This window comes from Mastomys coucha, unplaced genomic scaffold, assembly GCF_008632895.1.
Source record: "Mastomys coucha isolate ucsf_1 unplaced genomic scaffold, UCSF_Mcou_1 pScaffold22, whole genome shotgun sequence".
Classification (NCBI taxonomy): Eukaryota; Metazoa; Chordata; class Mammalia; order Rodentia; family Muridae; genus Mastomys; species Mastomys coucha.
This window is the reverse complement of record NW_022196905.1, coordinates 222,979,353-222,992,674: the sequence shown is the minus strand read 5'-3', so window position 1 is coordinate 222,992,674 and position 13,322 is coordinate 222,979,353. Positions and strand designations below refer to the sequence as shown.

The 13,322-nt window shown below is 51.0% G+C and overlaps 1 protein-coding gene across 1 annotated transcript in view; it reads right to left on the bottom strand.

The window, feature by feature from the left end:
* LOC116067850 (voltage-dependent P/Q-type calcium channel subunit alpha-1A) overlaps positions 1 to 13,322 on the bottom strand; it is a 97,874-nt gene that overhangs the window by 62,943 nt on the left and 21,609 nt on the right. The window contains exons 10-13 of the mRNA XM_031336867.1: positions 11,650 to 11,756; positions 8,976 to 9,650; positions 1,472 to 1,917; positions 126 to 264 (exon numbers count right to left, since the gene is read on the bottom strand). Of these exons, the coding sequence (XP_031192727.1) occupies positions 126 to 264; positions 1,472 to 1,917; positions 8,976 to 9,650; positions 11,650 to 11,756 (1,367 nt within the window). The remainder of the gene's footprint in view (positions 1 to 125; positions 265 to 1,471; positions 1,918 to 8,975; positions 9,651 to 11,649; positions 11,757 to 13,322) is intronic.

The following is a 13,322-nucleotide window of genomic DNA, read 5'->3' as shown; positions in this document are numbered from 1 at the left end:
CCACACAGGGGCACTACACCTCTCCCTACCTGCCCCCCAGCCCTCCCCCCACACAGGGGCACTACACCTCTCCCTACCCTGCCCCCAGGCAGAGGAGTTGGACCCACTCCTGCTCCCATACTCACGGGTTGGTGGTGGAGAGGATGAACATGGAGCTGTAGGGAGGCATGGGCTTTGGACCGTCCTCCCCGGGGTCTGCCTCCTCTTCTTCCTTCTTCTCTTCCTCTTTCTTTGGCAGTGGGTCTGGGTTGGCGTTTTTGTTTACTGTTGGGACAAGAACCAAAACGAGTTCCTCCATGACTTCCCACAAAGCTCTAGGCTCCTGGTCACACTTGGAGTTGACACTAAACACAAGGCGTTTGAGAAAAAGCTTCTGTATGCCAGGTAACCTGGGAGGTTGGCGCCCATGATCTCCACTTCACAGAGGAGGGAATCTGGGCACAGAGAAGGGAAGCGGCTAGTCTAAGGTCACACAGCCGGGAAGCTGCAGAGCTGGCGTTGAACTGGGCAAGCACTCTATAGGGTAATAGAGACCCTGTTCCCTTTCTCTTAGACTTTTCTGATGTTACTGGGACCTGCATAGGGCAGCTGCCCACAGCCCTGTTTCATAGAGGTCTGAGAGAGCACCCAGTCCTAACTGAGCAGGCTCTCAGGTTCTGTGTATTGCTTGTGGGCTGAGCCTCAGAACGTTAGTGCACTGTCAAGACCCACCACTGTGAAGTCAGGCGTGGCAGTACACATCTGTAATCCCTGCCCTGGAGAAAAAGAGGCTGGAGGACCACTTCCAGTTTGAGGCTACATAGTGAGATGCTATCTCAACACATAAGAATCCAGAGCCTAATTCTGACTGGCTCCCTACAGGAATCTATGCCACGCTGTCTTTAGGGGCCCGAAGACCCAGGCGACAGAGAAGCGAGGCCGATCCAAATGGGGCCCCACTGGTGTGTGAGACTTCTGACTGCCAAGATCGAAAGAGGAACATGCAAACATTCTGAAGCGTGTGCTGCAATGATAACACCAGAAAACACAAACCTTCAGCACGAATAAAGACATCGGCATCAGTGTTAACAACAGAGATGAGGTCTAGGCTGGCCTCAAATTCAGCAGGTGGCTAAGGGTGGCCTTGAACTTGTGAACTTTCTGCCTTCACCCACCTTGACTGAAGGTTGTCCTCTACCAGCTGAGCCAGATCCCAGCCCACCTCCACCCCCTGTTCTTATTGAGCCACTGGACCATTTACAGAGGATTCTTTCAGCTGTGCTGCATGTCTTGGACAACAATGGTGTACCTAACTCTACAAGCTGTCCCCAGACCTCCAGTTCCCATTTGGAGATTTCTTTCTCCACTGTGGGAGTGTGGGCTCTGTGGAGGGAAGGCAGAGTGCAGAGAACGGCCACAGGCCGTCGCCACTGAGGGCTACCCACAGGGTCTTCCTCCCACAGTGAGTCCAGGCAACCCCGAGGCTCCTCACCTTGGACCACAGTGTGGTTGAGGGGGGGGCAGGCTGGGGGAATCTCCACCGCCATGTGCTCGGGTTTCCTGGCAGTCTTCGCTGAGTTGGGCTGGGTGCTGCTGGGGTTGGTGACGATAAGGCTGTTCTCGGGAGTCTTGGGGGGGCCGGGGTTGGACGGGTTGCCCGGGTTGTTGGGCGTCCTGCGGCTGGCAGCGTTCTGGGGATTGGTGGCCAAGGCGGGACCAGGGTTGGTGCTGTTCCCGGTCTTGGCGGGGCTAGGGGGAAGGCCGCTGTGGCCCAGGCTGTCGTGGGGACTGGCAGGCTCCCCGGTGGCCAGCTTGTTATTCTTCATGTTGTCAAGGTCCTCAGCCAGTGGCAGGTCCTGGCGGCCCAGGTCCTGCTGGATTGGCCTGGTGGTGGACAGGTTGGGACCGGACATGGGGACCCCAGAGCCCTGGTTCTCTCTAAAGGGGGTCAAAGTGGAAGACCGTTAGGATCAGCAGGGCAGCCGAGACCTACCCAGGGCCACAGCACGATGCAGGGACTCTTGGCTGCACTACCCAGCCTGACTGCCCACAAGGCTCCAAGCTTTACTCACCCTTTACTTTACTTTTTACTTTACTGAAAGGGAAGGAAAAATAACTATTTCCTGATTCCACACTTCACAGAGAGCTGCCCAAGCACTATGAACTCTTGAGATAAAAGGGAACATACTCCGTGAACTCTCTGGAGTGCTGGAGAGGACCCAGGACTCACTTGCACTGTGGTAGAATTCTAATACTGAGCCATACCCACTCCCCTCACGGAGGATTCTAGCTCATACCCCTGGTACTATATGGATTTTTTGTTGGCCCAATGTGCAAAGCCCAATCATAACTTTCCAGTTAATCAATCTACTTATCTATCAATCATCTATCTATCCATCAATCATCTATCTATCATCTATCTATCTATCTATCTATCAATCAATCTATCTATCTATCTATCTATCTATCTATCTATCTATCTATCTATCATCTATCTAGTTTCTCTGTGTAGCCCTGACTATCCTGGAATTTGCTCTGTACACCAGATTAACTTCTAACTCAGAGATCTGCCTGCCTCTGCCTCATAAGCATTAGGACCAAAGGCCTACACTACCACTACCTGGCTTGGTTTTGTTTGTTTGTTTTTGCTTTTTTGAGACAGAGTCTTACAATATAGCTCTGACTGTCCTGACCTAGAACTCGTTATGTAGACCAGGCTAGCCTCAGACTCACAGAGCTCCAGCCACCTCTGCCTTCCAACTGCTGGGATCAAAGGTGTGTGCCACCACACCCAGCTCAATTTCCAGTTAATTTTAATCCTTAAGTGTTTTCAAGGAAGATTCAAAAGATACAGAAAACTGCAGTTGGGCTCCGTCCCATAGTGCCTAGAGGCACTAGAGGCAGCTGGCTGTATTAAGCTTATCTCAAGCAGGGCTCCACTTAACAGCTCCCATGGATTTCTCCCTTGGGCTATATTCTGCCCGAGGTCTAGGAGATGGTCCTAGACCATTTGGAGGTGATTGTAAGAGAAGCTCCCTTCACTGAACACTTCCTGTACCCTGAAGACTTCCTGCATTAACATAGCACCTGAGACAGATAAGAGGATCAGCTCCATTCAACAGAACGGGAAGCTGAGGCAGAGAGAAGAGGACAGGACTGAACTAGAATCTGGTCCCATCTAGAAACTGTTAACTTCACCATCACTCAGCAAAGGAAACAGGCAGTGAACAACTTGGGGTGCATGGAGTAGAAGTGTTGAGGAATGTGTGAGGGGCCACATGTTAACGGATCACAGTTCTCTGCTACCCAGGCAGGCAGAGGAAGCCAGGAAACTCAGAACTGCAGCAACCCTCTCCTTGTACCAGTGGGGTGTGGGTTGCCCATGGTGACAGATGCAGATGGACCTAGGCTGCACAGCTGATGTGAATGGTCAGGAGTGGCAGATGTTTGGTGGCTCACAGGTCTGTACCAGGAGTCAGGGGCATGGGCCTCACTTTGGCTGTCTTGGGCTAACAACAGGTTCAGCTGCCCTGCATGGGGGAACCTGATCTAGCAACTACTGCACGATGCAGGAGTGGTGTTCTGGTGATACAAGATGAACAGGGTTAGAGAGAGGGGAGTGTGGAAATGAGACTGGGGATTAAAAGAACATAAATGACACTGCCAACATCCCTGGCAATGAAACACATGGGGCAGGGCTGTGGAAACAGCCTGAGCGAAACCCCAAGGGAAGGGAAAAGAAGGGCAGGAGCTCATGGGAGCACCCAGCTCTCTGAAATAGAATCACAATGATCCTCAACAGAATCTTTTCAATAGAACTTTCCTCTGTCGTCCAGGCTGGCTCTACATTCACAGCAATCCTCCTGTCTCAGATTCCTGGGTGCAGGTTTCTAGGCATACACCACTGTATCCAGTTCTAAGGCTTTTGATGTTTTTCAAGGAGAGACCTCAGTATTGTTAATCTGGTCTGTGCGCACTTACTGAGCACTCACACAATGCTAAAACACTTGATACTGAGCACTCACACAATGCTAAAACACTTGATACTGAGTACTGAGTACTGAGCACTGAGCACTCACACAATGCTAAAACACTTGATACTGAGTACTGAGTACTGAGCACTGAGCACTCACACAATGCTAAAACACTTGATAAAGTCTTCTGCTGTTGTTCTTAAGGCAAGGTCTCTCTACATAGCTCTGGCTATCCTGGAATTCATTATGTAGACCAGACTGATCCTGAACTCACAGAGATACACCTGCCTCTGCTTCCTGAGTGCTGGGAGTATACCACCATGCCTGGCCACTTGACAACTTCTTACTGTAACTCATCCTTTCATACTATAGACTCTGTATAGTATGACTGAACTGACTATAGGCTGGATAATGTTTTAACAATATTTATTTTTTAATTTTTATTTTTATTTATTTATATTTATTTTTATTTATTTATTTTGATTTTTCGAGACAGGGTTTCTCTGTGTAGCCCTGGCTGTCCTGGAACTCACTCTGTAGACCAGGCTGGCCTCGAACTCAGAAATCCACTTGCGTCTGCCTCCCAAGTGCTGGGATTAAAGGCATGCGCCACCACTGCCCGGCAACAATATTTATTTTTATTTCATGTATATCCGTTAGGGCATGTATGTATGTCTGTGTGGCAGTGGGTGCCTAGTATCCATGGAGACCATGGAGAGCATCAGATTCCCTGGAACTGGAGTTACAGAAGGTTGTGAGTCAACCATGTGGGCGCTGGAAATTGAACCTGAGTCTTCTGTGCAAGCTGGAAGTGCTCAAGTGCTGAACCCTCTCTCCAGTCCCAAGACTGAAAATATTAAATACCAACCAACAACCAACAACCAACCAACAACCTACCAACCTACCAACCAACCAACAACCAACAACCAACCACCAACCAACCAACTAAACAACAACCAACCAACCAACCTACCAACCAACCAGCCAACCTACCAATCAACCAACCAACAACCAACCACCAACAACCAACAGCCAACCACCAACAGCCAACCACCAACCAACCACCAACCAACCAACCACCCAACCAACCAACCAAAAACCAACCAACAACCAACAACTAACCAACCTATCAACCAACCAACAGCCAACAGACCAATAACAACCAACCACCAATCAACCAACCAACAACCAACCAACCTACCAACCAACCAACAAACAACCTACCAACCAACAACCAACCAACCAACAACCAACCTACCAACCAACAACCAACAACCAACCAACCAACAACCAACCAACAACCAACAACCAACCAACAACCAACAACCAACCAACCAACCAACAACCAACAACCAGCCAACCAACCAACCAACAACCAACCTACCAACCAACAACCAACCAACCAACCAACAACCAACCAACCAACCAACAACCAACCTACCAACCAACAACCAACCAACCTACCAACCAACCAACCAAGAACCTACCAACCAACCTACCAACCAACAACTAACATCAGACCAATCAACTAACCAACAACCAACCAACCTACCAACCAACAACCAACCAACCAACCTACTAACCGACCAACTAACCTACCAACAACCTACCAACCTCAGACCAATCAACTAACAACCAACCTACCAACCAACCAACAAACTGTGTTTGCCCCAATATATAGACTGCCCCCTTTTGTCTCTTTCCTAACAAATACAGAGTATATAGCTGGGCAGTGGTGGCGCACACCTTTAATCCCAGCACTTGGGAGGCAGAGGCAGGTGGATTTCTGAGTTCGAGGCCAGCCTGGTCTACAGAGTGAGTTCCAGGACAGCCAGGACTACACAGAGAAACACTGTCTCAAAAAATAACAAAATAAAACCCCCAAACAAACAAACCAACCAACAAAAAACCCCCAAACCAACAACAACAAACCCCAGAATATACCAATACTGAATATTCCAGTGCTGGTCCCTGCATACTACAGTGGTACGCTCACTGGAGCAATAGCAGCATTAATGTTGTGGAGATAACCAACTGCTTAATGACTGAAATTGAGGGCTGCGCCACAGGAAGGAACGCAGACCTGGTGCTGTGAATGTGATGGGTGCGGGGCCACGGGCCTCAGTGGGCTCCCACTGTTATTAGTTAATTGGTCACTGCTTTCTAAATATTTGTTTAGAAAAAGAGTAATAGCTGCCCATAGATGCACTGCATCAGGTGTTCTAGGTCACCGGGAGATGACCTGAAGTCCACAGAGGGTAAGTGTGGGCTCCATGTGGACACTACACTGTTTTATAGATGGAGCCCAAACGTGTGTAGATTTTGGTATCCCAGAGGGCCTCAGCATGACCCCTAAAGACATCCAAGGTTAGCTGAACTTAGGACGGCTACTAATTCCACCCATGCTAACACTTACTGAGTACAGCAGTGATGCTGCTGGCTCTGCATCACTCTACACAGTTTACATGTAGTCATTCATCCAAACCTGTACCTCTTGGTCTACTGTTCACACTATTTGCAGATGAACAAATAAGGACCAGAGAGGTACAGTGACATTCTAAGAGTCACACAGCCAGGCAGTGATAGGCAGGAGTATTCAGAATCCCTGCATTTCAGCACCAGGGTCTGCTCATGGTGTGACTTGACAGGTAACATTTAGAGACTCTCAACAACTCCTCCTCGAGGGCTGGGGTATGGGTCAGCTGACAGAGTACTTGCCTAGTGTGAGCAAAGCCTGCATTCCATCCCCAACACCGGATAAAACTAGACCTGGTAAGTGCATGCCTGTCATCCCAGCACGTGGCAGGTAGAAATAGGAGGACCAGGAGTTCAAGGCTGGCCTTGGCGGTCTCCTGGAGCACTGTAAGGGACGACCGTCCGCCCTCATCGTTCTGCCTCAATACTGCAGCCGCAAACACAACACAAGGACACTATTCCTCTTCACACCGTCAGTTGCTCTTTAGCCTCTTAATGGACCCACGGTCCTATTAGCTCATCGCTGACCCTTTGCCCCTCTCTCCTCACTGTCTTGCAAGCTGGCTGTCCTCTGACCCCAGGACCTTAGTATATACTGCCCTTGACGGAAACTCCACTTTTCTCTAGCTGCTCCTCTTGTAGGTCTGACGCATGCATCTTGGTCATATTTCTCAATGTCTCTGTTCTGGTTTTAAAGTTTGCCTCATCTACCCAAACTCAGGTACTGGGAGTCTTAATCCCTAAATTTGTCTGAGGATGGTTTTCGGAGATTTGGGAGGTAGGATAAGACCACAAGGGCAGGGCCCCCATGGTGGCACTATGAGAAGAAGAAGAGGCTGGAGGTGGCATGACAGCTCTGGGTCACCATGGGAAGCCCTCATCATGTCTGATGCAGCAAGAAGCCCTCAGAGTGGCTGGCATTGTGCTGGTGTGTTCAACTCTGCAGTCTCCAGAACAAGAAGCTGGAGAAACTTCAGGTCTCTACGAGTAACCTGACCTCAGGTATTTGGTGATAGCAATGGACATGGATGAAGTCAACTGCTCTGTAGGGCCCCCATTGCCTGCAGTTACTGGCTGGATTTCACAGCCTGGACTAAAATATAGTGGACACGACCAGACCCTTGTCTAAGTTCTCCTTTGGTTGAGACTCCCGCCACTCAGTGTGTGGTCCTGGAACCTGCCCTGGTCAGCTGTTATTAGGAACAGAGTCTCATGTCTGCCCTCGAGTTCTGCCCAGTCACAAGCTGTGCTGCCTAGGCTGTAAGATGCCTGGCACCTCAGAACCCACACAGGGAAGGAGAAAGCTGACTCTTACAGGGTGTACAGATGACCCTTCCCATAGGTCTGGCTCAGATTTTGTACATCAAAAAAATCAGTATGATACTCTCATAACAATACAAAATTGGATCAAGAGGACATTAAATAATAATAACAACAACAACAATAATAATAATTTTGAGGCAGGTTCTCATCGTAACCCAGGATGGTCTCAAACTCGGTATGTAGCCAAGAGTGGCCCTGAGCCGGGCAGTGGTGGCGCACTCCTTTAATCCCAACACTTGGGAGGCAGAGGCAGGTGGATTTCTGAGTTCGAGGCCAGCCTGGTCTACAGAGTGAGTTCCAGGACAGCCAGGACTACACAGAGAAACCCTGTCTTGAAAAAACCAAAAGAAAAAAAAAAGAGTGGTCTAGATCCTTCTGTCCCCACCTCCCAAGTACTAGGATCATAGGAGTGACCCCACATTTCACTTGAGAACAGTATTTTATAACAGGTAGACAGCTGTCTATCAACACCGAAGTCCCTGGGCCTCTCTGTGGAGAGCCACTCCAGGGTCTTCTATGGAGCACTGCAAAATGTTATGAAAAGAATACGAGAAAGCCACTACTGACTGGTAGGGTGCTGTCATGGAAGATGCCTCAGGGCAGAGTGGCTTTTCAGCCGTCCCCAGGGACACCATCAAATAAGCAAAGGACTGGCAAGATGGCATCTGCAGGTGCTGAATCCCGAGTGCTTTACAGGCACTCGTGCCCATGCAAGCCTTGGCGGACTTCACTAGTTTAATTCTAGCAATGATTCTAGTCATTTGGGGGCGGGGGTTCCGATATACAGATGGGAACGCCAAGGCTGAGTGTACATTAGCTCACAAGTAAGCAGCAAGCAACGAAAAGCTATACGAATCTGGTGGAGACTACAGGCTTTTCCTAGCGCACGTGTAAGACACACAACTTGTTAAGACTTATAGCCCAGGCTTTTAAGTATATAATGTTGGGATGTGGTGTAGTTCTGTGGTAGAGGGCCAGTCTATAATCCCCCAGTGAGGGGCTGGCTCTGCTGTAGATTCTTGTTTAGAAAATGAGGCCCTACATCCATCCCAGCACTGAACTGCATCTGTTTCTCCTGCTAACCGGGGACTTCGGCTGCTGGGTGCATCCCCATGACTTCCGGTATGCTTGGTCTGGTGACTGTCACCCTAGCTGCTAAGAATTCTGCCCCGTGTGAGCTGGAGGTCCATACGGGCACCCAGTTCCCTCCCGGAGGCCACTCACTTTCTGCGCCGGTGTCTGCGCTCCCTGTCGTCGTGGGCCTGCGGCCCGTGTCGGTGTCGCCGCTTGCGCTCCCCATCGTCGCCTTCGCCATCTGCAGCGCGGGCCGGCCTCGTGGCGTCGCGGGGACGCGGCCTGCGCTCCGGCCTGTCGTCGGGTTCGTCCCCCGGCCGGCGGCGGGCTCGGTGGCGGCGAGGTTCGCCCTCGGCCACAGGCCGGTGCGTGTGGCGGTGGGGCGCGTCCCCGGCCTTGGCGCGCTCGGCGTCCGCGTCCCAGGGCGCGTGCTCGCGGGGAGGCGCGTACTCGCGCGGCTGCGGCTCGCTTTCGCGGCCGTACGGACCCTCCCGCCCAGGGGCGCGCTCGGGGCTGCCGGGCCAGGCGCGCCGCGCGTCGGGGTCGCGCGCGCTCTCGCGGGGCCGCGCGCTCGGTCGCAGCGCTTCTGGCGCTCGGCTCTTGTTGGTGTTGTTGTTCCGATTCTCCTGCGGGTCCACTACGAGCGGCCGGTCCAAGTGCGTCTTCACGTCGGGTCTCAGCGGGCGCGCGTAGGCGGTGGGCCAGCGCTCGGCCGCGTCCCCGTACAGCGCCTCGCGGCTGGCCAGCAAGTTCTGCTTGCGCATCTCGCTGGTGCGCTGTTCCCACACCGACTTGGCAGGCTTCTGGTTCTTCTGCTGCTCCTTCCTGCAAGGCAAGGAGGGGAGGCTGCTTGCCCGTGCCCTGTAAGCCGTGTGTGAATGTGGTCGGATAACGAGGGTTTTGACACTCCCACAACTCCAGTGGATTCTTTCAACTTTTACAACACTGGTGTATGTGTTTGCATGTGGCCACCACAAGTGTGTGAATGCCAGAGGGCAACTGTCTGCAGTCGGTTCTCTTACATTAGGTAAGAGCCTGAATTCAGGTTGTAGGGCTTAGTGTCAAGATTCTTTACCCACGGAGCCATCTTACCGGCCCTTTCTCGTGGCCAGCGTCACACCTCCAATTTCCCCACTGCTACGAGGACAGGCGTGCAACTGGTCTATTGATGGACACAGGTGGCGGGAACTTTAGGAGAAGGAGTCTACTTGGAGGAAGTTAGGTTATGAAGAACCTGCCTCTGAAGGGGATATTGGGCCCTTGGCACCTTCCTTCTCTCAGCTTCTCTAGCGACCTTGAGCTGAGCAGTTTGGGGTTTCACTAAAATATCCTGCCTCACTAAAGGCTCCCGTCGTCTCAGTAACTGGAGTTCCAGCCTCAATTCTACCAGTGAGGGACTGGGTGTGTGGCTCAGTGACGGAGGCCTTGCCTGCCTACCACAGATTCATTCCTGGATTCCATCCCCAGTGCCAGAATGAATGAGCGAACAAACCAACAAATGAACAAACACATAATTTAAATGTCAGCACAGGAAGCCATGCCTGATCCTTTCCTTCTGGGCTGTGGGAGCAGCTGGGGTGTGTAGGTGAGAGTCGTGGGCATCCCCGAAGGACAGCAGTTGGCTGTGCATGTCTTTTGGGTAGCGCTGGCCCTACAGGAAGCCTGCCCTGCCATAGCCGCTCCCCCTGGCCATCAGCAGAGGTGTGTCTCTGAATGTGGGTGTTCCTGAGCCCCCCTTTAATGAAGACACTTTCCAACTCACTGCCTCTGATTCACTGGTGAACTGTCTGCTCCTCCCTTAGAATCTTTCTTGAACCCAGCTGCACCCATGACCCTGCCCAGTTCTCATCTCTTTTGCCTGGACCAGCCCAGGTTCTTGAGTCTGACCTTCAGGCACATGTAAGATCCTTACCCTGCTACATTCTATTACCACAAGAATAACTAGAGGCCATCTGCGTCTGGTCTTGACACTCCATTGCTCAAGAACTCTCTCTGGCTGTAACTTAATTGGGGGCAACAACTCTTGGAGCCCAAACACAAGTTTTCCCTGTGGTCTAGCCTTGTTCCTTCAAGCTTATCTGCTCAGCCACACTAGTCTCTTTCCTATTCCTAAAACACCTGCCTCAGAGCCTTGTCTCCTCTCTCATTTCCTTCAAAATTTGTTTCCTTTTAGGTGAGGTCTTTTGTCATGGCTTGTATATGCTTGGCCCAGGGAGTGGCACTATTTGGAGGTGTAGCCTTGTTGGAGTAGGTGTGCCACTGTGGGTGTGGGCTTTAAGACCCTCATCCTAGCTGCCTAGAAGTTAGTACTCTGCTAGCAGCCTTCAGATGAAGATGTAGAACTCTCAGCTCTGTCTGCACCATGCCTGCCTGGACACTGCCATACTCCTGCCTTGATGATAATGGACTGAACCTCTGAACCTGTAAGCCAGCCCCAGTTAAATGTTGTCCTTATAAGAGTTGCCTTGGTCATGGTGTCCGCTCACAGCAGTAAAACCCTAACTAAGACACCTTTCCGCACTCCTCAGCTCCCTGCCCCTTCCAGCTGCTTCCTGGAGGTTCCACAAGGTATAATTTACTTCCTCGTGTTGCTTATTATTTATTATTTCTCTGACTTGAACAGCTACATGAAAGTGCCCCTCCCCAACATGGATGCTGCCTTCCCAGAAGTTACAACAGGACCAGGTGCATAGTAGGTGTTCATTAAATATAGAGTGAAAGGGTGCGAGAGGACAAAGGTGCCGACCTCAGGCTCAGCAGTTAGGGGCCACCCTTATGCCCTACATCCTTGTCTGGCTGGCGCCCAAGGCTTGGGGATACTTACACGGCTATGGACATGTTGGCTGCAGACAGGGGACTCACTTCTGCTACCTCCTTGGCTTTCTGTAGAGCCAGTTTCTGATTGGCTGCCTCTTCCTCTTCTTGTTCATCCTAGAAGGCAAGTGGGATTCTTGTTCACAAGAACAGGCCTGGCGGGGTGTGGGGTGGGGTGGGGTGGGGGTGGGGGTGGCAGGCGGCACTTCCCATCCCGCTGCCAGCCAGGGGCAAATGTATAGTACTGAGAAGTAAGTTCAGCTTGGACCTTCACCAATTAGAATCAAGATCCCCAGTCAGACTGGGTGGTGAAGTACACTGCCATCCCTGTGTGTCTAGGTTGGCTCGCTAGCTCATTAACCTTTGCAGCTCAAGCTTGTTTGGGACTTGAGATGGTCTCAGCCCAGCCTCCCCAGTGCTAGAATAACATGCATGTACAAGCATGCCTGCCTCTCCCTACCTGCCTTCCCTCAACTTCATTTCAGGTTTTATGTTAGCTAGAACAGAGCTCGGTCACTGAGCTGCACCCGTAGTCCCATGTCTGTAGCTGTTCTGTGCTTTTTAAGTTAAGTGCTCAGAATCAGCTCCTTTAGACGTGGCGTAGCCCCAGTGGCAGAGCTGTAACCACAACTGTCAACAGCCCAAAGACAGTCTGGGGTCTATAAGGTCTATCCTCAGCCCCAACTGTGGGAAGATGGGGAGGAAGGCGTGGGCTTTGGCTTCAATTCATGGCCTAGATGGTTGGGGACTTGAAGTCATTTTGCTATGTCACAGAAAATCCCTCAGTTGCTCAGTGTGGTGGTACAGGTGGTGAACACCATTAATCCTAATACTCAGGAGTCAGAGGCAGGCAGTTCTCTGTGAGTTTGAGGCTAGTCTGTTCAACATAGTGAGTTCCAGGCCAGCTATGAATTGAGACTCTTTCAAAGAAGAAGAAGAAGAAGAAGAAGAAGAAGAAGAAGAAGAAGAAGAAGAAGAAGAAGAAGAAGAAGAAGAAGAAGAAGAAGAAGTGGAGGAGGAGGAAGAGGAGGAGGAGGAAGAGGAGGAGGAGGAAGAGGAGGAGGAGGAAGAGGAGGAGGAAGAAGAGGAAGGAGGAGGAGAAAGAGGAAAGAAAAGAAAAACTCATCAATAAAAAGGCAAAGAAAAATCAAGGAAGAAACAGACAAAACCAAACCCACCAATAAGAGAAGCTATGGGGATGGGGGCTTGCAGGGTGACTGCCCCCCCTTTCTGAGCTTCCCTGGAGCAGAAGTAACCTGCACCTTAAACACTGCCCATGACAAGGAGACAGGCCCTCTCGTCACTAGGCACTGTGTCCAGCATCTTTTAGAAGCAGGTTGTTGGAACACTGACCCCAGCAACACTGAACACTGCAGGTTTCCAGTCCCCTGGCAGCACTGCAGACCTAGGGCTGCCTTCTGGAATCTGCAGTCTCAGCAGGCTGCTGGGTGGGTGTGAGGCACATTCAGGTTGTATTGTCTCGTGTGCAGTGGCGAAACCCACAAGTGTCAGATTCAGCCAGGGTTAAAATCCCAGGCTTAACCACGTATTGCTGTTTGACATTCAGTAAGTCTCTCAACTTCTCTGTGTCTCTTCTTCATGACCAAGCTTTCAGGACTTCCCAACTTCTCCCAGTGTACCATTCCCTTCACCATCTAACAAACAGTAGTTTAAAAAATGCAT